Source organism: Pectinophora gossypiella, chromosome 7, assembly GCF_024362695.1.
Source record: "Pectinophora gossypiella chromosome 7, ilPecGoss1.1, whole genome shotgun sequence".
Taxonomy (NCBI): domain Eukaryota; kingdom Metazoa; phylum Arthropoda; class Insecta; order Lepidoptera; family Gelechiidae; genus Pectinophora; species Pectinophora gossypiella.
Genome location: NC_065410.1, coordinates 15,091,191 through 15,114,139, shown reverse-complemented (window position 1 = coordinate 15,114,139; position 22,949 = coordinate 15,091,191). Strand labels below are relative to the sequence as shown.

Sequence of the window (22,949 nt, the reverse complement as noted above, 5' to 3'; positions counted from 1 at the left end):
TGAAAACATCCAATATATTTTGTTGATTATTTATTGAATATTATTCTTTCTATTGTGCATCAACATATTTTAGAGTTATAAATATATTAGCATAATGTTCTTTTAGCTGACAGTGAGTCATTGTGCGCTGATTTTTGTTTTTCAATAGATATTTATTGAATTTTATTTGCCGTGATGTTTAGCCCAGATATTAGTGATTACCAATTGACCTCTATAATAACTGAGTGCTGTGGTGGTGTAGCCGTTGTTTATTCGGCCCTATACAGACCCGATAACACAAATGTGGCTATCAAGAGGTATTTCGTTGATAAAACGAAGGAGAACGCTAGTCTCATACAGGTAAAGGACTTGTTTACATAAGGACATTTAGAAAACTCCATATTCATATCTTTATATATATTAGTCTTCGTAATTTATCTTCGCACCGGTGCTTCTGGACATCTGCTATGATTTGTATAGTATATCAGTCATTTATTTTTCTAAATGTCCACTAAATTGATACAGTCATAACATTTTTTATTATTTCTAGCTTAATTAAACACTTGGATTCTATTTCTCTTTTGTTTTGTATTTTGTTTTTTCCTGTTTGTGCAATAAAGTATTTGTTATGTTATGTTATGTTATGTTGGAATGTTTATTATTTTCTTCTAAAGCTTGAGTTCTTACGTTAAAGTTACCCTTCTTTTACCACAGTATGAATATTATTATAATATTATCATAAATAATTATACTGTTATATACTCACAAACGAACCCGAAAACGTCCGGAAGATGTGCACAGCTTCGAGACAGCTCAGTAACTGCCTTTTTTACAACCACCCTCCAAAGTCCAATATATGACATGCCTTCCCCTTCAGGAGAGTTCACACACTCACTGTTCACTTAGTACACATAACACTGTTACTCTAGTTTTCTATCACTAAATATATTATCCTATTCACTATCACTATCCTAACTATACCTAACATGCTTTAGAATTATAAGTTCATGAGAAGAAGTCAGGGTTGCTGATCACTTCCTTCCTCCATGTCTTGAGGTTCATCATTATCATCACTGTCTTCCAGAGATATTCTCTTCGATGGTGGTGAAGATGTAGAGGGTGACCGAATTCTCTTATTTCTATTAGATGTGACAAGTTCTTCATTTAAAACTATGTCCTGCGGTCCCGAAACCCCAATCATCTCCGCCCATTGACTAGGATGAGGTAGGATTATCCCCGCTCGCCCGGGAACGGCATCACTGGTTGTTCCTGCTTCCACCCTTCTCTCAGACTTCTGATCTTTTGTGGTATTTGTTCCCCTTTGAATCTGATTAATATGTCTCATTAGTAGTCTACCATTCCACCTGACCAAATATCTACAAGCTCCAATTATTTTTTCAACAGTACCTTTAAGCCAGCGAGTATTCCCACAATAATTCCTCACATAAACCTGTTGTCCAATTCTTAATGTTCTAGGTTGTATCTTCTCATTATTCTCAATAGCTTTGACCTGTTCATTATTTTTCATCGACAAGGGGTTCAAATTATCCCATTTTGTTTTAAATTTCCTCTTGTTTAACAACTCGGCCGGTGAAGTGCCCGTGACGCTGTTAGGAGTAGTACGTAAGCCATATAACATTTTCGATAATTTAATGTCCCATGGTTCTGATGAAAACTTTTTTAATTTGGTTTTGATTGTCTGTACTGTTCTTTCCGCTTGCCCATTCGATGCCGGGTGATACGGTGCCACTGATACGTGTTTCACGTTATTCGCCGCCAGAAAATTTTTGAATTCCTGGGATGTAAAGCTTCTTCCATTATCACTTACTATTGTATCCGGTATGCCTTGCTGTACAAATATTTCCCTCAGTACTTTAATTAATGTAATACTATTCATACTTGACACTATCTTTACTTCTGGCCATTTAGAAAAGGCGTCTATCACAATCAAAAATACTTTGCCTTGAAAGGGTCCAGCATAATCTATATGTAGCCTAGACCACGCCTTCTCTGGTCTTATCCACTGATGTGTTACTTTTGGTGGCATGTTCCTGTATTCGGCACATATAGGGCATTCTCTGATCATCTCTTCGATTTGTCGGTCAATAGCTGGCCACCAAAAGTAGCTCCGGGCTAGAGCCTTTGTAATCACGATACCATCGTGATTGTCGTGTAATTGGTCTAGAATCTGCGATCTCATTCTTCCTGGAATAACAACCCTACTTCCCCATAAAACACAATCCTTATAGACTGACATTTCCTCACGTTTTTTCCAAAATAATCCATATTCTTCTGATACCTTTGCGGGCCATCCATGACGTAGCCAATACAAAATTTTACTTAATGTGTTATCTTTCTTAGTCCACTCTGCCACATCTTTAGCTGACAAATTCAATTCCACTGGTGTCTCTTCTATCAGTAGAACACCCGAATATTCTTCCTTTTCACTTTCTAGTTTAGACGGCCATCTACTTAGCGCATCGGCGTTGCCCAAGTTTTTCCCTTTTACATATTCCAACTGGTAGTCATATGAGTTCAACCATAATGCCCATCGTAACATCCTTGGAGATATTATGTTCGGTATTGTTCTTTTTGGGTCAAAGATTCCTAATAGCGGTTTGTGATCTGTCCTAATAATTATTTTTCTACCACTAATGAATTGGTGATACTTTTTTAGTCCAAAAATGATAGCTGCTGCTTCTTTGTCAATTTGAGCATAGTTGCGCTCATGTGTATTCATCGTTCTTGACGCGAACATTATTGGTCTGACTGTGCCATCGTCCATTTCATGTTCTAAAACAGCTCCCAGCCCATAGTTTGAGGCATCGCAAGATAGTATCAATTTCCGTTTTTCATCATAGTGTACTAATGTGTCTTTACTCGACAAGTTTTTTTTGAGCTTTTCAAAAGCTATCTGTTGCTCTTTATTCCATTGCCACTTCCTTTCTTTATCTAATAATCGGTATAAAGGTTCTGCTACTGTCGCTTTATGTGGCATAAACCGATCATAAAAATTTAACAAGCCTAAGAAAGCCTGTAACTCTTTAACATTAGTTGGAGCTTGAGTTTTTTCAATAGCCTTAATTTTGTCTTCATTTGGGTGAATACCCGATTTATCAATAACGTAACCCAAAAATTCAACACTATTGGCCGCTAATTTACATTTGTTTTTGTTAACCTTCAACCCCGCTTCTTGTAATTTCTGAAGAACTAACTCGAGTCTCTCATTGTGTTGTTGCATATTCCCTCCAGTTACCACAATATCATCCAGTAGTACTGCTATCCCTGGAATACCAGCCAATAGAGTAGACATCAGTCGTTGAAAAATCCCGGGACAGGCCTTAATCCCAAAGGGTAACCTTTTCATTCTATACAACCCTTTTGGGGTGTTGATAGTAAGAAGTTTTGAAGTAGCTTCATCAACCGTCACTTGTGTATATGCACGTTCTAAATCAATTTTTGTGAAAATTTTACTTCCTCGTAATTCACAAAAAGCTTCATTAAGTGTAGGCAGTGGATATGTATCTGTATCTATATATTTATTCACTGTAGACCTGTAGTCCCCACACAATCTTACTGTACCATTTTTTTTAAGAACTGGCACTATGGGTGTTGCCCACTCTGAATGTGGAATTGATTCCAACACACCCTCTGCTACTAATCTGTCTATTTCTTGAACAACACGTTCTTTAATGGCGAACGGTACCGGTCTACTTTTAAGGAACTTCGGTACTACCCCTTCATTTGGTGTAATCCGTACTACCGGTCCAGTATATTTTCCAAGCCCTTCTTGGAATACGTCTGCATATCGATTTACCACTGTCATAACAGCGTCACTATCAATCTCTATATTATACACCCCCATCTGTAAGTGTATATTCAAGTCATCAAACCAATTTCTCCCTATTAAGCTTGGTCCATTACCTGTTGCTATCACTATTGATAATTCCTTCTTAATGCTTTTACCTTCTACTTGCACTGTTGCTTTACCTAATAAATGCAACCTACTATTCGTCCATGTCTTCAGTTTCATGTTTAACTTTTCTAACTTAGGTATTTCTCCTTTCCAAATGAGTTTTGCTGTCTCTTCGCTAATTAGGGTAAAAGCACAGCCCGAGTCGACTTCCATCTCTATTTGACAACCATTCAACTTAATGTCCATCAAATAGGCGGACCTTTTTGTTTCCTTTATATTATTAATGCTCTCTTCATACAGACCATTACAATTGGAATCAGTTTTGTTTTGATTTGTCTTTGTCTTACAAACCGACTCGATATGGCCCACTTTCCCACAAAAATTACATTTAGCCCATCTAAACCTACAAGTGCCCCCATGTTTTCGACCACATCGAAAACAATTGGGTTTTTCCTCTGATTTAGGAGGAAATTTACTAGAAATTTTGTTTATTTCCATAGGTTCTTCCACATCACTACTATTTTTTCCTGATATAGACGGCACTATTATAACATTGTCTGCATCAAATTTCGCTGATTCATAGGAAAGAGCTATTTTACATGCTTCATCAAATGTTAGATCTGTTGTTTGCAATAACTTCTTTTGTACTTCCTTGTCGTAAATACCGCAAACTAGCCGGTCGCGCAAAGTCCGTTTTAAATCGCTAAAGTTGCACCCAATACTTAATTTCCGCAATTGGGCAATATAATCGCGTATCTTTTCCCCGTCTTGTTGACTTCTCATATGAAATTTATATGATTGCACGATTTCGTTCGGAGTTGGATCAAAATGGCCGTTTAATTTTTCAATCATAACAGAGAAGGTAACCTCACTTACTTGTGATGGCGAAATGAGCGATACGATCAAATCATATAATTCCGGCCCACACGCGGCTAGTAAATTCGCCTTCTTTAATTCATCTTCTTTAATATTACTTGCCTGCAGACAGTATTTAAACCTTTCTATGTAATTTTTCCAGCAACCACGTGTCACGTCAAATTCACTGAATTTTATACTCATTTTCGTAAAGTGTTTTCACGATTTTTTTTTTATCTGTTCACCCTGATAGGCACACAACACGCACTTATACCGTATTATCCTCGTCGCCACTGTTATATACTCACAAACGAACCCGAAAACGTCCGGAAGATGTGCACAGCTTCGAGACAGCTCAGTAACTGCCTTTTTTACAACCACCCTCCAAAGTCCAATATATGACATATACAAAACATCTTTTTTACAGCAAGATATCCTTACCCGCAAAGAGTTGCAGCACTCCAACATTCTCCCATACTTGACTTCATTTGTCCATGGCCGGGAGCTGTATGTGGTGTCTCCATTGATGAACCTGGGCTCCTGCCGTGATGTTCTAGACCGGTACTTCCCCGAGGGTCTGCCGGAGCTACCCTGTGCCATAATATTGAGGGATGTGCTGTATGCTCTGCAGTACTTGCATAAACAACTTTATATTCACAGGTGAGTTACTTGTTTAAGTCAAAGACAGGATTTTACTGAACCTCAAACTCGAAAATATCTTTAATTTGTAGGTAACATAGTTACACTTTGAATTGTAAACTTTTACATAATGTCTCATCCACCTATACCTTCTGCAGCTTCTTAGCCGAGGAAAACAAGCTGCAAGAAAAAAATTCGGCACAATTCCCTAGACATACGGAAAAAAAAAATATTGTAATACAATTTCAGTAATTTGGCTGAGGGATAAAGAGTTTCGATACTACGTATAGAATGACAACTCTGCTCCCCACCAGAGGCTGAGCTAGATTTACCTCACCCCCCTCGAACATGGTTTAGTTTTTAATCGTATGGTGTCACACAACAAGATAACATTAACAACATTATCAAGTTTTGAGTTTCATCCCCTGCCAGCACCCAAGGCGTATCCAACAAGAGAATGTGGGCTCCTATAAAGGTACTGAGTTTATTGACATTGATCGACGAAGCTGGCGTTATATCGCGCGCAATTGTTTCGTAATCATCATCATCAGCCCATTAACGTCCCCACTGCTGGGGCATGGGCCTTCCCTATGGATGGATAGGGTGATCAGGCCTTAAACCATCACGCGGGCCCAGTGCGGATTGATGGTTATTAACGACTGCTAATGCAGCCGGGACCAACGACTTAACGTGCCTTCTGAAGCACGGAGGAGCTCGAGATGAAAACTTTTAACTTGTGGTCACCCATCCTATGACCGGCCTTTGCGAAAGTTGCTTAACTTTAGCAATCGCAGACCGAGCGCGTTTAACGCTGCGCCACCGAGCTCCTAGGTTTCGTAATAAATGTATTCTATTAGCTCATTTAACGTGTCGCTCGCGATATGCAGATATGCTTTTCTACGTCAACAACTGTCATCGTCAACTCCACAGAAGCGTGCGAGCGAGCCACGTGCTCCTCTCCACGAGCGGGTCTGTGCGCGTGTCAGGGCTGCGCAGCGCGGGCAGCCTGGTGGTGCGCGGGCGCAGACACAAGCAGCTGCACCAGCTGCCGCCGCCGGACCATGATAACGCTAATTTAATGTGGCTCAGCCCTGAGCTTCTTGAACAGGTAATTGTAACACTCATTGATCTAATGATTAATGCCATTAGGTTGCGTATTTTAGAACAAAATACAACATAATGTTTCTTAATTATAAATTTTGATGCTCAGAACATTAGTACACAAATTCGAATCCCGGTGGGGACATGTCACAAAAAATGTGCTTATGATCCCTAGTTTGGTTGGGACAAAGTTTGATCACCCGATTCTCCGGAAGTAAGGCACATTAAGTCGTTAGTCCTGGTTACTAAGTAGTTGTTACATGAACCATGTCAGAGGCCTTTGACTGCTCAATAATAAACCTGACCACTGATAGAAGAATTATAAAAACAATTAAACACAAATGTAATACCAAATTTCTTCTATCATGTGGGTTGTGAGGAGAATTACAAACCCTATCAACCCTGGTGTCAGGGTTATTTGAGTCGCCATAGGCCCCTGACACGACTTACATCAGTAAGTAGTAACTGGGACCAATGGCGTAACGTGCCACACTGAATCAATACTTATCTATTGTTGCAGAACCTGAAGGGCTACGACGAGCGGTCAGACATCTACTCGCTCGGCGTGCTCTGCTGCGAGCTAGCTAACGGCGCAGTTCCGTTCGCAGACGTCCCCACCACTCTCATGTTCACTGAGAAGGTAAGGGTACAGTCTCGAGCAATATAATGTACCCACTTTAGGATTCTGTCGCACTAACATATTTGACATTTAGTGAGGCTTACAGTTCAATTTGGCAAAAAAGTTAATGTGACATGGTACCAAAGTGTATACATATTAATGCTCGTGACTGTACTCCTTCAGCAGCGAGCATTCGCCTGTAATCTGTTTTCTCTAATAATCCTACATTGAAAATAAATGATGATTGTTGTTTTCTTACGTTTGAAGGTGCGCGGGAGCAGGCCGCAGCTGCTCGACTGCTCCACGTTCCCCGAGCCTTGTCTCGAGGACAGCGAGATGAAGAGTAAGCACTGTTTAAATAAGAACTGAAAATTAAAATTAGAACTCCATTATCATACGAGTAAAGTATGTGACAAATACTTTATTGCACACACTGTAAATACAAAACAGAAGAGAAATAGAGAGAGTATAATAGTACATGAATATATGTAGTACTAGCGACCCGCCCCGGCTTCGCTCGGGTGCAATGCTGAGGAAAAAATGAAATTATTTACGACATTACATTAAAAACCTCAAAAATAACAGTATTTCTCCACTATTTAATGGATGGTATTATACATATAAACCTTCCTCTTGAATCACTCTATCTACAAAATCCGTTGCGTAGTTTTAAAGATTTAACCGTACAAAGGGATATAGGGACAGAAAAAACGACTTTGTTTTATACTATGTAGTGATATTGTGACGTCCAGGCATGTACAACACGGACAGCGGCGTGGGCGACAGCGCAGACGCGGAGGCGGACGCCGTGTCGCGCCTGCGGCAGCGCTACGCCGCGCGCAAGTTCAGCGACACATTCCACCACCTCAGCGAGCTCGCCTTACAAAGGTAACACATACATTCTCATCACCTTGTAGTGGACCAACTAGTTCCGCCCATATTTCACAGATGGCGCTCATCGGCGCCCTGAAACGCGCTAACGAAGTTTGCATAGTGAGACGCATATATATTTTAGAGGGCTTATCTAATCTAGTAATTTAACAATTAACGCTAACTTGTTTAGGATTTATAGTCAAATGCGTGAAGCTTTGTTACAGAGCGAGAGAAGTTTTAAATTACCAGAATAAAAAATTTATTCATGGTGTTGCCAATATATTATACAACATTAACAACGTTGGGTCATCGATCCTCGGTACCATAAAAACAACCTTTGACGGCAGCAACACCCTTACCGCCAAAATTTTAGCAAGCCTATTTTAATCTCACTGACTGCTGTGGGCAAAGGCCTCCCTTCGATTATTCCGCTCTTAACAATTTTGCGCTAACTCCGGCCAATCTCTTACGCAACTACACGCTATTACGCAATCTCTTGCTAACTATTCTCTTCTTAAGAAATTAATTGGAAAATATCGAGGTTTTGTTGAAGTAAACCATATCAGAATGTGATTATTCAAAAAGATACTTGCGTGGTTTTCACTATAAGCACACCCCGGACACTTCATACAAACAACCTTGTTTTACACAGACACTACACATTGACATTATCGTACACGCGCATCTATGTGTGTGACGACTGACGCCATACGAAGTAAATTGCGGTCGAGGGGGGTGAGGTAAACCTAGCTCTGGTGGAGAGCGGAGAGTTACCGTTCTATACGCAGTATTATTCCATATTCTATGCTATAAGGTTGCCTCCACCAACCCGCAGTGGAGCAGCGTCGTGGAGTATGCTCCATACCCCCTCCGGTTGATTGAGGGGAGGCCTGTTCCCAGCAGTGGGACGTATATAGGCTGTGTATGTATGTATGTTATGCTATAAGGTGACAATATTATGTTTGCAGAGAACCAGAGAAGCGGCCGACAGCGTCGCAACTACTCGGGCACCCGTTCTTCAAACAGATCCGCAAGACTGACTTCCTGCCCAGCCTCATCGGGCGAGTCAAGCCCATCAAACCTGACCTCAGTGAGTTAGCATTTCATTTTCGGCGTTTGTTAGCCTTCGCCGGCACACCCCGGACACTATACAAAAATCTCATTCTTGGGTAGACCTGGGGTTTAAATGGCCATATCGAAGCAATTCATCTAAATGTGGCCGTTTAAACCCCCCTGTGGGAGGTTAGAAGATACGTACCATACCTTATATGAATGTACCCGGAATGGCTCAAAAAGGCGATGTTTATTTAAACAACTAAAAGTAGGAGTCAGAGTAGTGATATAGGTATCTTGGAGGCATTTTTATCAGAGCCTACGAGCAAATATTGAATGAAAGCAGAAATCATGGGTGGGGGCATGAACTAAATATGATTTTTTATAATTTTTAGTCAATCTTGATCGATGGGGCTGGCATAACAAACTGTTAAAAGTCCTTAAATAAATCCTTAAACTCACACGATAGAAGAAGAACACCAGCCCTCGGCCGAGGCAGTCGGCAATTGCCCGCTATTTTTTTACATAGTATATTAGTTACTACATGGTTATGTCTTGTTATAATTTGTGACTGTGCGAATTCCAAATTCAAAATATCAAAATAATTATAAAAAGATTTTAAGGAAAAAAACTTTACTTTGAAATTCTTATTAAAAAATACACTTCTTTTTCCGTTACAGATGACATGTCAGCACTCCTACTGCAAGAGAAGATGTCAGAGATGGATATAGAGAAGACTACAGAGTGGGACTTCTAGTCCGTAGACCAATGTTCGTACAATAACTAACAATAATATTAAGCCTGAGTGACTTGGTGACGTAAACGGGAAGTTAGTACATTTTATATGTACAGAGACTTTTTTACTAGTTCAATTAAAGAAATAAATTGAAAATGGCGCGAATGATCTATTTGTGTCTCGCTCAGACGGCAAATGCGTGAGCGAGAAACAAGAAGCGCCGCTATTTTCTCCTGTTTTTACTGAGTTATTCGTGATGTTGGTAGAATTGAGTAGTTTCTATTTAGTCAAATAAGTTACTTTTTATTAACGTCCATTCAAGAAATAATTTACATGAAAACGTACACCTTGACGTCATAGAAAAACGAGATAAAATATCGATTTATTGTTGCGCTATTCTTTAATTAAAATTAGTTAATAAATTGAATAAAAAAAATTATTAGTTACTTGTGGTAATTTAGTAATTAATATTTCATAATTTATTTTTGACCGAAAGCCAAAATCGGGAATTGAATTGGGATTTTTTTTGGACTGGGTCAAAGATAAAATATAAAATGCTAATCTAGAAATAGAAACCAGTTGAAGATGATCAAAAATCAACCTCATTTTTTGTTTTTAATCATTTTCATATTTTATAAATAACAATGAGCACGACGTTTGACCGCTTTATTCATGACGTCATACCACATAGAAATTTATCGTTTTGACGTTTCGTAAAAAGTATCTCATTTGACTAGTTTGTCAAGTAGCTTATTGAAATGGACAGGGACAATTACCATTTCTCATTGCTGGGGTATATAATTATTCAAAAATTTAATATAATGGCAGAAGCATATATAAAACTAATTGTTGCTTGTTTTGATACTTGGATCACATTATGTATAGAATGTTGCTACCTATATTGCTTGTCTTTATTTTGATCACAATAACAATGGTTGGAAATTGTAATTGTACCTTGGGGTGATAAAAAGAGTTATCATTTATACCCAAAAATAAAGATAAGAAATGCATATTGTGTGTTATCCATGAAAGTAGAAGTTTAAACGAAAGAAAAACTTAACAACGCCATCTATCGTGTTTTTGGGGAATGCCGATTGGAAATTCACTCATTCATTCGTATGCGTTACACAGTCAATCTAGCGTCCATATAGGGTAACAATAACTTATGAATAGTATGTTAACTAGTTGTTTTAGTGCAGATGACACCACTGTGATTATTAAAACAATTACTTGTTAATATTTTGTTTTTATTTTTCTTGACTGCCATATTGACCCCGATTCCTGCAGACACCTCCTAATTTTATTTTAAGTTATACCTGTCATTTTCTTATCCGTCGAAAAGGAATAGGACGGATAATTGACACCTGTAAATTTTAAAATGAATAACCAACCCGGGCGAATAAAATACGCATCTCGCTGGTATGCAATCCTTTTGACGCGTGCTGTCAACTTAATTCTGTTGGGTTATTGGCCAATGTATAAATTTGGTAGGGTTTTTAAAATTCCTGCCTAAAATTGAGGTGGGTTCCGTAAATTTTATGCCTGTGGATTAATCCGTCCCTTTTGACATGTATAACTTTAAATAAAATTAGATGGTGTCTACAGGAATCAGCACCATTAGATAAGACAATCGTTATGTCAAATATTAGGATTCAAAGTATAACTATGTTACCTACTGAATAAAGATATATTTGAATTTGCCCTATATTGCTATTTATGACTATAAAGCGTTAGCCAATAAATATTTATTTGGAAAATCATCGAAACGCCTCGGAAGTTTATGTTTGGAATAAAAATAAATATCATGTTACAGTTATTATCAACTATCAAGTAATCTGTGACTTAACCAACTTAACCCTTTCTTCATAATTCTTCTATCGAGTGGGCTGTGAGGTAGATTACCAACCTCATAAACTTCGCAATTATAAAGTTAACAATCTTATTCGCTACACCTGTTGCAAACTACAAGCAGCAAATAAAAGAAAAATATACAAATATGGTTCTAATATTTATTGTGAATATAGTTGAGTATAGCTTGCAGCCAGATAACGGCTGCGCGCGCACCCGCATCTTCATCCTGCGTGTATCCACTCGCCACGTACGATGCTCTGCCGGCCCTGCAAATATTATATACAGGGTCACACCCCGGACACTTCATACAAAACACTTCCATTTACACAGACACTACACATTGACGTTATCGTACACACGCATCTGTGTGTGACGTTTGACGCCCATACCATTGAAGACTAAAGTAAGACCGAGGGGGGTGAGGTAAACCTAGCTCAGCCGCTGTTGGGGACTGGAGAGTTGCCGTTCTATACGTAGTATTTCATTATTCTATGACAGGGAGTTAGTGACGGATGATTCAGATTATTATTCCGAGTTGATGTCAAGTGGAATTTTCCGTCTCAGAATTCATTTTTTTAATTAATCTCAAAGGTACATAGGATTCCATACTTTTGTGATGGAAAATTCCACTTGATAGGCCTGAATCATCCCCTCAGTATTCGCTACGGTATCACTAACAGCGTGAATAGGTACCGTGTGAATTAAATTAACATCTCGCCATAGAAGCCAGCAGCCAGCGGCGGACTTCACCTATCATGTTTTTTTTTTGTGAAAACATGTAATTGGCTATTTGTTTGTATTTTTAAATCTAAATTGATTTGTCTTTTCCATTTGGTTTTCCAAGAAATAAATAAACAGAAAAAAAAACTAATTCTACGTATAGAACGATAGCTCTCCGCCTCGCACCATTTTACCTTCCCCTATGGGTCTTGAAACTCTTGGCTTAAGGCCGTAAGCTGCTAAGATTGAAGAAAGAGCGCGCGCAGGCTGCCTATCTCGCTCACGCTTACTTCATTTTATATGGAGTTTCCGAGGTGTAATCTCGCTTCATGAAGTTGCATATCAGCATTTAACTCTAATTGATTTGCAGGAGTAGTACATTGGTCTACCCTGGACACCAATGTATAATGACCTAAGAAAAGGTCGTGGTTTGACTACACTTGAGTCATGTAAAGAGAAAAAGAGAAGTGACTCCGCCCCACACACACACACACGCACGCACGCACGCATGCTCACACGCACCAACCTTCCTGTCAATGTCGTCCAAGCGCCACAAGATCCTAGTCGATCTGTACAGTTCTCCCAAGCGTCCGTAGATAGAGGAACATGTACGGAATTCCGGATTAGGTGCCTCCTCCCACAGGAGTGTATTTGGACTTACTTAGCAGTCATATTGGCTGTAGCCTTTGCCCCTTTCTCTGCCGCTTCAACTGTCTTCTTCAGCAACACCTTGAAGTCGCCACTCAGGTTCTGTTTGAAAACCTGCGCTGCTGGGTATAGTGTGTCCAGCTGTGAATAGGATAATTGTCATACGTTTTAAACAACGTCTGTCAAGTGGTTGAGCGTTGGGAGGTCCCGGGTTCGAATCCCGGAGGATGTTGCTGTTACAGTTTCTTTTCATTTCTTCTCAGCCGTAACACCTTGCGAAATGACGTAGATTCAAAAAATGTTACATTGACCTTCAACAAGTTTATCCACAATAATTACGTTGACCAAATGATTCTGATTTCTGATGACATACAAAAATACATTTTGTCAACTCTAGTTAGAGCATTGCAAGCTGATCACCTGATTGTCCGGAAGTAAGATGATCCGTGCTTAGAAAGACATGTTAAGCCGTTGGTCCCTGTTACTACTTCATGATGTATTCGTTACATGAGTCATGTCAGGGCCTTTGGCGACTCCTTAAAAACCCTGACACCAGGGTTCTTGAAGTTGTTCATGCACCCATTTGTTAAAGACGTTTTTTTATTCTATACTTTTCTCCGAGTCCGGGAGCCTTAAGTTCATTAAGACCCTCTTGAGAAGCGTTAACTTAGTACCACCCTAGTACATGTAGTATCATGATATTGTCATTCTTTAGCTTCCCATGATATACTGGAAGGTTCCGCAATGCTACGATCGCGCAGTATTTTTACTCCAATCAAGAGCAGACTATTGGAAACTTATCATCAACATTGACTAAGTGTGGTCTTCTTTAGCCTGATCCTTCGATTTATCATCACTAATTTAGGAGCCACGCTCTTGTCAGTGTAGCATTCCCATGCTACTTTTTAGGAAAAAATTAGGCAGTGGTTTCCCTCTTGCCTTCTGCCCCAAAGAATTTAAACCAAGGATATATAGAAACGTACCATAGTTCTGTCCCCTGGCTCAGCGCCTCCATACTTGGTGATGGCTTGCATAGCGCTCTCCCATGCTTCTAGCCATAACGCTACGTTGTTGGTCTTTCCACTAGAAACGAAACAGACATACCGGTAACAGTCCAGTTGTGGTAAAACAAGTCAACATTCCTCCCTACACCCTCCCTCTCCCCATCGGCTGATTGAGGGGAGGCCTGTGCCCAGCAGTGGGAGATATATAGGGTGTTCATGTATGTTTTATGTCAGCAATGACTTTCTGGAAGTGCGTTTATCGACATATTTCATTTTAGCGTTGTTACGCTGTCTTTTTATTTTTCACTGTGTCGAAAGAATATCAAATCTTATTTACATTCAGTTTTACTTTTGGGAAAGTTATAAATTGTTTTAAATGCAAAAGCAACTGTATGTCCGTCAGGTAAAACAATCTTTTCAGTCATATCGGTAACTTAGCGTTATTAGATATACAACGGTCGGTACTAACTTGGCAACGGTCTGCGAGGCAGCTGACAACCCCAGGCTGTAGATCCCCCCAGATGTTCCTCCCATGTCCGTCTCAGCCATCTCAGACAGGTCCCACAAAACATTCGAGAGATACTCCGCTGATGCTGTCTTTAAGTACGACTGGATGGCTGGAAGACAAATTACAGTTGCAGCATTGTTGTTCAGGTCTATTTTATACTGGAATCTATGGAATCCAAATGGGACTAGTTGCTTTTTCAGACTGAAATCGTGGGAGAGGTTGGTGGGGAATGCGGTATGATAAACATCTAGGTGTCTGTTTGGACAGAATCACAATTTTCCACCTTAGGACCTGGTATCAACAATCAAATCGCGCGCGCGTGTTGTGTTTGCAATGGTGCCTATATATGTGTGCATATTTCTGATTTGCTTGTTATAATTCTTTATCTTTATTCAGTATGGTTTTTAGAGAAGCAAGTATCTGTCTGACCTTTCGACTCGAGAAAGGAACACCAGCCCAGCAGTTTTGCTTCTTAAAATTACCTAATCCAAACTTCTTCAGCGTATTGCCACAGTCACCGTCCCCGCAGCCGGAGTCCAGCCTGTTCAACAAGCCCTCATTCTTCACCAGCTCATCAGCCGCCGCCTGTAAACTTCCGCGGAGTATCTCTTGTTCTTTGGCTGACAGAGTTGGGCCCGTCGTCAACTATAACAGAAACAGGTATACATGACAGGATTGACTTTGTGGACGACGGTTTAGAACTATGAAGCAAAAAGATTCTCATTCGGATTGAGACAATTTTAAGAAGCAAACGTTTCTGCCCAAATCTCACAAAGAAAAAAATAATGGACGTGTTAACCATTAAGCTGACACCATTTAAATCAGACCCGGGTGCTATTATTTCTCTATTAAACCTTAATGAAGCAGTTTCTTCAGAACACGTACCCCTTCCGATCGATCTGTATACTAACTGACAACCGCAATTCGCGTTGCTCAAACTAGTGACTTCTTAGTAAAGCAGAAAAAGGTAAAATTCTGCTGCTCCCTAGAGACTTAATAACATACCTTTCGACTGTGAGTCTGAAGCAGCGTTTCATCGTCACCGTGACCACCCTCTGTCTTCACAGACTGCGCGCCACCACACCAGCCCACAGCATTGGTTGGGGCATCCAACAACTCCAGCCATAAGTCCCCATGCTGCTTGTTCAGATGAAGCAGACATATTTGGAAGCCGTGCATCTCTAGAGATGTCTTCATGTGTCCCGAGAATATGCGTTCCACTGTTATTTGTTTAGATTCTGTAATGAAGTGGTCGCAATTATAAGTGTCTAGTTTTGTACAGTTATCGGAATATAGCTTCTATTCTCTGTGCCATAGGAGTTTCATGTTCGAGTATGATAGTGTTCTTATTTACCCTATACATATAACATAAACAGCCTATATATGTCCCACTGCTGGGCACTCCCCTCAATCAACCGGAGGGGGTATGGAGCATACTAGGCTTTACCCTATAACTTCACATTATTTTAAGAGAGCAAAACGATTCTGACAGTTGCATATTTTGTTACTTTGAAAATGCTTTTATCACTTTGATTGTTACAGTTATGGGAAGCTTACCTAGATAGTCTTTAGTCTCAGCAGCAATAATGTTCATCTCGAGGAAGGAAGTGCCTCCTAAGTTATCGATCATCACAGCCACTCTGTTGCCTGCTGTCAATTTCAGGTGAGCAACTACCTAGAAAACAGAATACGTCATATTCATTCACTATTTTAAACGAACCAGCTCACCGTTGCAACGATGCAGTGGCTCGAAGATTGAATTGAATTCCATTGCAATTAATACTATATCTAGCGAAAGATGATTCTAATATACTTAATATAATATAAAGAGAGCATGTCAGAAATTCCAAAAAAAACATGTTGTTGCCGCTATTTATACAAAAATTCTTAAAGCAGGTCTTCGCTGATGGTTTGTCAATTTTTAGGATAAATAACTATTGTGTGTATCCCCACAGCATTGACTTGGTAACTGTGGCGGAATAAGATGAACGCGTACCTAGACGTCATCGCATTTTGCGGAAAATGCGGGCGGCGTGGATAGGTGCGCGACGTTACATACGATTTCTGACGAAGATATATAAAATGCGATGACTTCGGCGCGTTCGGCTACTGCGACACGTCTAGATGCGCGTTCACCTTTAATGGATGATTTCAAAGTGATGAGTTGACATTTACGTAGGTGTTGTTCCCTCCAGTACCTTATCCAGTATCATCTGAACTACTTCCTTAGCCGTTCCCATCTTAAGCTTCTCAATGCCAGCCTCGCCGTGGACTCCAGCACCCAGTTCCATTTCATCGCGAGCTATCTCAAATAACGGGGGCTGACCTAAAAGTTTACGATAATATTTTGTATTTAGGTGGAAAGGACAATGGGCAAAACTGGTCCAAGAACCTCCACTGATGAGACTTGCTTGTCCTATGATTCTGGAAAAGTTCTATCAAATTCTGTCCTGGGGTAATTTTTTACGGGCATGTTTGTCCTGACTATAAATACAATGGTGAACTGCTAAATCGCCTCAAGATTTGTTGCGGAATAACTATTTAACTATCGGTCGTAAAGACATAACCAAGTTACGACAAGTCCGAAGATGGGTATGGTGGTACAAATGTTATGAATCTTGTGAAATACTAGATAAGGGTCAAAGGCCACATCTGTCAGCATCTCATCACACTTTCCTATACTTCTATCCTTTTCTGATACTCAGAACCGTCATTACCTAGAGCGAGAGAAAGCGACCGCGCGCAACGTAATTGACGAGATGATAGCGTGCGCAAGTATGATATTATGCATGTAATAGCGTGCAAGGGTGCTATAACGCGCGTAAGGATGCATACGCGTAAGCATGCTATAGCGTGCTGACAGATGTGGTTCAACCCTAATTCGTAAACCCACTGAAATAATACAAACCTGGCAAAGAACAAGCACTCAAACAGACTCCAAGAGTGGCCATGTACTTGTTGGCTTCAGCAGCAATGTCCTTCATGGTTTTCAAATCGAAACCTTTATCAGCCATAGCTCCGCATAACTGGAAAGATAAATATTTTGTATACAATGATACTGGTAGTGTTTCAAAGGCAATAGATGACTCACCTCAACTGAAAGGCACTAACTAAAGTCTGTCTCTACAACATAATATAAGCTCACAATAATATCCCAATTAGGATAGTCAGTCAACGAACTGAAAAGTATAAGAAAACAACAAAACAGTCTTTACCATAACTGTACGTACAATAACATCAAAACTCGCTCGACGTAGAGGGAAAATGAGGCCACTCGCCGTAAAGAGACTCGCCGTAGCGAGAGTCGCCGTTCGGAAAGTCGCTGTCAACGCTACAATTCCACAAGATGAACTAAGGGTGGTATTAGTAAACTAGTCTTAGCTGAAACTGCCCTCAAGATCATGCTCAAATCCCTGTTTTTATATAAAAACTGTCACATCGACATGATCTTGAGGGCAGTCTCGAAGCTGAGATTCGTATATTAATACCACCCTTAGTAGGTACTCACACCTCACCAAGCTTTCTGTTAGACAGACGACGTGGTGCCGTATCGCCGTCTATAATGGTCGAGCCAACAATGTTATCAACTAAGTTTCCACACCTCACCTGGCTTTCTGTTAAACCAACGTGATAGGTAGTGAGCCGTAACGCCGTCTATAATGGTCGAGCCAACTGTGTTAGTGAAGACTGCACTTAAGATACCTAAATCAATAAATCATTGGTGCAAGTCCAGTAAGGGTTCGAACCCTGGTGCTCAATAACAACGGGCGGAGAAAAGGACAATGACCTTTTTGCAAATCTGGTCTGAGTAAGGTCTGAGAAAAATCGTGTATCAGCAATTCATATCTGTGATGTCCTTCAATTATAAAAGTTCTTTCTTTCTTTAAAACTTAGATTCAGAATTGAACAAACTCTGGAAGTCGGTAAAAGAAGGGTTCAGAATTGCACTAACCTTGTAGAAGAACACTTCTCCACACATACTGCGTCCGCCAGTTTTGTTTTTACTAGAAGCCACATCTTCACCGACTATGAGACCTTCAACCTGCGCAAGAGAAAAAATAATTCCGATTGCTAAAATTTTGGAAATGGCTATAGAAATTCTGAGAACGTATACTTTTCAAAGAAAGTGGTAAGTAATCATGTAAAAGTACATTTAGGTCAGTAGACAGTATGGTGAAGTGTACATTAGGAGCAAATAAAGTTCGAAAACATATAAATTTACCTAAGTGTAGAAAAGGAAGGTAGTGGACCCCAACATTAAATCCTCAGTCGTTGAAATTTTAGTAGCATTAGGTGACTTTTGTATAAAAAATCCAAAAAAAAAAATGCGGAAGTTAGTCTTCATACAAAAAATTGCTTCATTGTCGACATTTCTTCGTAACACACACTAATACATAGGTACATAAACTGACATCTATTTCCCGCCGAGGTAAGCATATGCTACGGAATTCCATTTGCTTCGATCCTTATATACTTGCTTGCTCCAAATTCATCAATTGTTTCATACCCCGGACAGCACCCCGATTCAGACTATATCGTAAGTACTAAACCTGTTCCAAAAACATTCATTTTACAAAGATGTTTCAAAGAAAATACCTTGATCCCCGAGATCTTCGCTTTCTCGATAGCTTTACCGAAGTTCAATCTGTCGCCGGTGTAGTTTCCAATTATCACGATGACTCCTCCTGAAAATAGTTTGAATCTTTTTAACAATATACTTTACTTTCTTCTTAACTTAACCTTTTCAACGTTACTCATTAGTTTAATTTTTCTATTAAAAGATTTGAGTGCTTTTGACCACGATCTTGCCTGGTCTTAACCAGCGATGTGGTCTTAGATGGAGCACGCAAGCTCAAATAAGCAGTTTTCATTTGTGTAAAGCAGATTCATCATCATCTGCGTCATATCCCGGCTTAACCTGAACATTTGACAGTCTGGTATTTTATTTACAGAAGCAATTGCCTGAAAGCACTTAAAAGCTCTTAAATTAGTGATGATGACAAACAAACAACTGTCTGATTAATCACTAACACCAATCAGTTTTCCAGCTGTGTTGATCGCTAAAAACTCTTTCAACTCATGTTGTCTCTATTAAATACATAGATAAATCATAATCAAAGTCCTTACCAGAGTTATACTTGTAAAGTTGAGCTATTCCGTACAATACATGGCCGGTGGGTGGAGAGGCGAAGACTCCGCCAGCGACAGCACCGTCTAGCATGCCGGACCCCACTAAACCTAAAAGACAACCAAATTGAGGTGATGTTATCTACGTAAAACGATGAATAAGTAGTTTAAATTCCTTAAATTTGCTTCCGCCATCAAAAATAAAACGGAGAAAGAAAGGAAAGAAGAAATAAAAAAACTGCATTAAAAAAACTCTATGTAAAAGTTAATTAAAATAAGTACGTATTTTTTGTTTATTTTTTTATTTATTTTGTTTGTTATTAGTAATTTAGACTGACTTATTATCGCTATTGACCCACTAGGGTCGATTAATTCTTTCAAATAAATGTTCTCAGACGACGCCCCGAGCCGAGGTTCGCCCCAACTGGGCACCCTCAGGCCTGTTGTCTTAAACGTTGTACCGGGTGAGAGCCTTCAGCGCTCCCAATTTGTTCGGCCAAGTAGTTAATGCCATCTGCGGCAAATCTACAATAAGTCACGTCAAAAAAAAAACTTTGTTATTGTTTTACCTCCTGCAAAAGGCTCGTGTCCTGAACCGCCTCCGCCAAGGACTGCTACTCTTCCTGAATCAGTCTGAAAATTGAGATGTTTGATCTAAGTAATTCATAATTCATTTATGTATTTACACACAGTCAGATTCCAAACACACAACAACAGATCAAACGCAATCAGGGGGGTTAAAATGGCCACATCGCATCAATTATCAATTCATCTAAGAAAGCAATATTGCTATTTGACATTTGTTTGCATTGCGCACTCTTACTTTTATGTTTTGTAATTTCAATCCAATATTTAGTAAGTAGTCCATTTAGACCGAGTTTGTTGCTATTGTCTTCATCAAGTACCGCATTCGTACATACATCGAAACAATTAATCTAAGAAAGCAATATTGCTATTTGACATTTGTTTGCATTGCGCACTCTTACTTTGATATGCGCAAATGTCAAATTTCAATATTGCTTTATTAGATTAATTGTTTCGATGTGGCCATTTTAACCCCCCAGATTGTCACAGATTCAAATATATTGTTGTTGAAAACCTTCGAAAAAATATATTTAGTTTCACAAAATCGACACAACGGATTAAAACTTTGAGCAGATAGATTGACTTCTGTCGAAACACCTGTACCGACCCGCAACTTCGCAACTCCATATTAGGTACATAACATATCATATAATCACGCCTGTATCTTAAAGGGGAAGACAAAGGTGTATGGTGTACACCCACTCATTGCCAGCCTTGTGCAGTAACCCGTGTGTCGTAGAGAATCAGAATCATTCAACTTGTTGAACTGACAACGGCCTCCGTGGTCCAGTGGTTGAGCGTTGGACTCACGATCCGGAGGTTCTGGGTTCGATTCCCGGTGGGGACATATCACAAAAATTACTTTGTGGTCCCAAGTTTGTAAAGAAAGTAAGACGATCCGTGCTTCGGAAGGCACGTTAAGCCGTTGGTCCCGGTTACCACTTACTGATATAAGTACGCAGTCGTTATATGAGTCATGTCAGGGGCCTTTGGCGGCTCAATAGTAACCCTGACACCAGGGTTGATGAGGTTGGTAATTCACCTCACAACCCACACGATAGAAGAAGAACTTGTTGATTTTTGTCATAATGACAAGAAACTATACGTATAACAGCGACACATCTTATAAATCAATGAAGATAAATTAAAATTAAAAATAGAATTATTATTATGTTATAATGTTGTTGTTTTGTAATTTCAATCCAATATTTAGTAAGTAGTCCATTTAGACCGAGTTTGTTGCTATTGTCTTCATCAAGTACCGCATTCGTACATACCTTTCTTCTAACGGTAACGACTCTGTGCTTCGGGTGCAGCTGCAAAGCGGGGTAGGTAGCCACTACTCCTCTCAGATTGTCAGCGACACACGTCTCAGGGGAGTTGATGATCTTCTTAGTTATCGGCTTGCCTTCCATTTCTGATTACTAACAAGTGGTTTCTGTAACTGTAACTACTACTCTTTGTAACTATACGTGGTTTTCAAAATCGGAAATAAAAAGAAATCGCCAGGTTTGACAGAAAAAAAAACATTATTCATTTACAAAATAAAACACTACGTTTTTAGTACACAAATTTAGAAAAACAATGCACTTTTTAATACCTTTTTATATTGACTTAATCCTCAAAATTCTTATCCTTTATCACTTCTTATGTTCACGTAACACCCTTACGCTTTAACCGGCAAAGTTGGAATAACAGAGCATTGTCAGCCATAATCTTACATAATACTGATAACAACTATCTTTTATGGGCTAAAGTTTACGACCCTACAGATAAGCGGATAGTGTTCTTAATTTGACAAGTTTAGATGTTTTTGTTCGATTGTTGTTTATTTGGAAATGACGAGACAAAAAACTAATATAAGTAGGTAGTTACAAGTATTTTATAATATGGGGTTTGTTAACTTGTACATTTCGTTTATCTATTTTAGTTACTCTATTCAATGGAAAGTAACTGCTTAATCAACATAACATACAGGCTGTTAGTGACATCGTAACGAATACTGAGGCTCCCTATGTTCGAAAAAAATCAATCAGAATCATCCCTCAAAGTTTTCGTTAATGTCACTAACAGACCTGTATACAGGGTCCTTAACACCCATACCCATATGCCCATATGGGCAGCACGCCATACCTATATCTCCGAGGTGTATAGTACACGCACACACACACACTTCTAGCCAGCTAGGTATGTTTAATTAGCTATGTAGTTGCGACTTAGTCAACCAGTACTTACAAGCAGTTTCAGTCCTTATTTTTATCTGAGCTACGTTCTCATGTGTAAAAGAACTACCTACTTAAGTTTATTCTTGCACACATACTGACTCGTAGGTATATATCCAGAATTTTAAAATTAGTTATAGCTCATAATACATACAACCTACCTACTTACCGAACAATTTCTTAAGAATATAATGCAGTAAATACGTCTATATCTTCACTTAGGTAACCTATTCAAATTCGAGAATTTCTTTATTCAGTAGGTAACATAGCTACACTTTGATTCAGTATTTTTTTACATAACGAACGTCTCATCCGCCTGAAAGTACTGCAACTTCTCACAACAGCAGCCAGATATCCTGGGAGACTCTTCGTACACAAAATGTCACTTGTACTTTTATGTATTCTATGATATCACTCTTATTCACTTGCATTAATGTACCTTCTGGCTTTTTTTAGATTCTAGAACAGTAAGTACTTATATTGTAAATCTCTTTTGCTTTTTGTAGGATAATA

General features: G+C 39.3%; 2 protein-coding genes across 3 annotated transcripts; one reads left to right on the top strand and one right to left on the bottom strand.

Moving 5' to 3' along the window:
- LOC126368451 (STE20-related kinase adapter protein alpha) lies at nucleotides 1–11,008 on the top strand. Its single transcript, XM_050012452.1, has 8 exons — nucleotides 1–339; nucleotides 5,178–5,410; nucleotides 6,320–6,497; nucleotides 7,011–7,130; nucleotides 7,377–7,452; nucleotides 7,862–7,997; nucleotides 8,951–9,072; nucleotides 9,716–11,008. The coding sequence occupies exons 1-8, from the start codon at nucleotides 175–177 to the stop codon at nucleotides 9,790–9,792; spliced, it is 1,107 nt and encodes a 368-aa protein (XP_049868409.1). The 5' UTR covers nucleotides 1–174; the 3' UTR covers nucleotides 9,793–11,008.
- Nucleotides 11,009–11,760: 752 nt separating this feature from the next.
- LOC126368408 (triokinase/FMN cyclase-like) lies at nucleotides 11,761–22,943 on the bottom strand. 2 transcript variants are annotated; one of them, XM_050012383.1, is made up of 15 exons: nucleotides 21,815–22,943; nucleotides 21,492–21,638; nucleotides 20,199–20,262; nucleotides 19,630–19,740; nucleotides 19,099–19,187; nucleotides 18,455–18,544; nucleotides 17,411–17,528; nucleotides 16,701–16,828; nucleotides 16,060–16,177; nucleotides 15,508–15,740; nucleotides 14,985–15,147; nucleotides 14,464–14,611; nucleotides 13,974–14,073; nucleotides 13,004–13,131; nucleotides 11,761–11,888 (listed from the first exon to the last, which is right to left on the bottom strand). In XM_050012383.1, exons 2-15 carry the CDS (start codon nucleotides 21,627–21,629, stop codon nucleotides 11,774–11,776), a joined length of 1,743 nt encoding a protein of 580 aa, XP_049868340.1. In that variant the 5' UTR covers nucleotides 21,630–21,638; nucleotides 21,815–22,943; the 3' UTR covers nucleotides 11,761–11,773. The 2 variants fall into 2 exon arrangements, 1 of the variants encoding a protein (XP_049868340.1); XR_007566583.1 differs by lacking the exons at nucleotides 13,974–14,073; nucleotides 21,815–22,943 and having other exon boundaries at nucleotides 21,492–21,667.
- Between the last annotated feature and the right edge of the window lie 6 nt (nucleotides 22,944–22,949).

Excerpts from the sequence above, each read along its gene's own strand:
- LOC126368451 (XM_050012452.1), top strand. The coding sequence starts at position 175 with ATGTTTAGCCCAGATATTAGTGATTACCAATTGACCTCTATAATAACT. Across the intron at positions 5,411-6,319 it reads AAACAACTTTATATTCACAG|AAGCGTGCGAGCGAGCCACG; the intron begins GTGAGTTACTTG and ends TCAACTCCACAG. Across the intron at positions 9,073-9,715 it reads GCCCATCAAACCTGACCTCA|ATGACATGTCAGCACTCCTA; the intron begins GTGAGTTAGCAT and ends TTTCCGTTACAG.
- LOC126368408 (XM_050012383.1), bottom strand. The coding sequence starts at position 21,629 with ATGGAAGGCAAGCCGATAACTAAGAAGATCATCAACTCCCCTGAGACG. Across the intron at positions 19,741-20,198 it reads ACACGAGCCTTTTGCAGGAG|GTTTAGTGGGGTCCGGCATG; the intron begins GTAAAACAATAA and ends GTTGTCTTTTAG. Across the intron at positions 19,188-19,629 it reads ACTTTACAAGTATAACTCTG|GAGGAGTCATCGTGATAATT; the intron begins GTAAGGACTTTG and ends AACTATTTTCAG.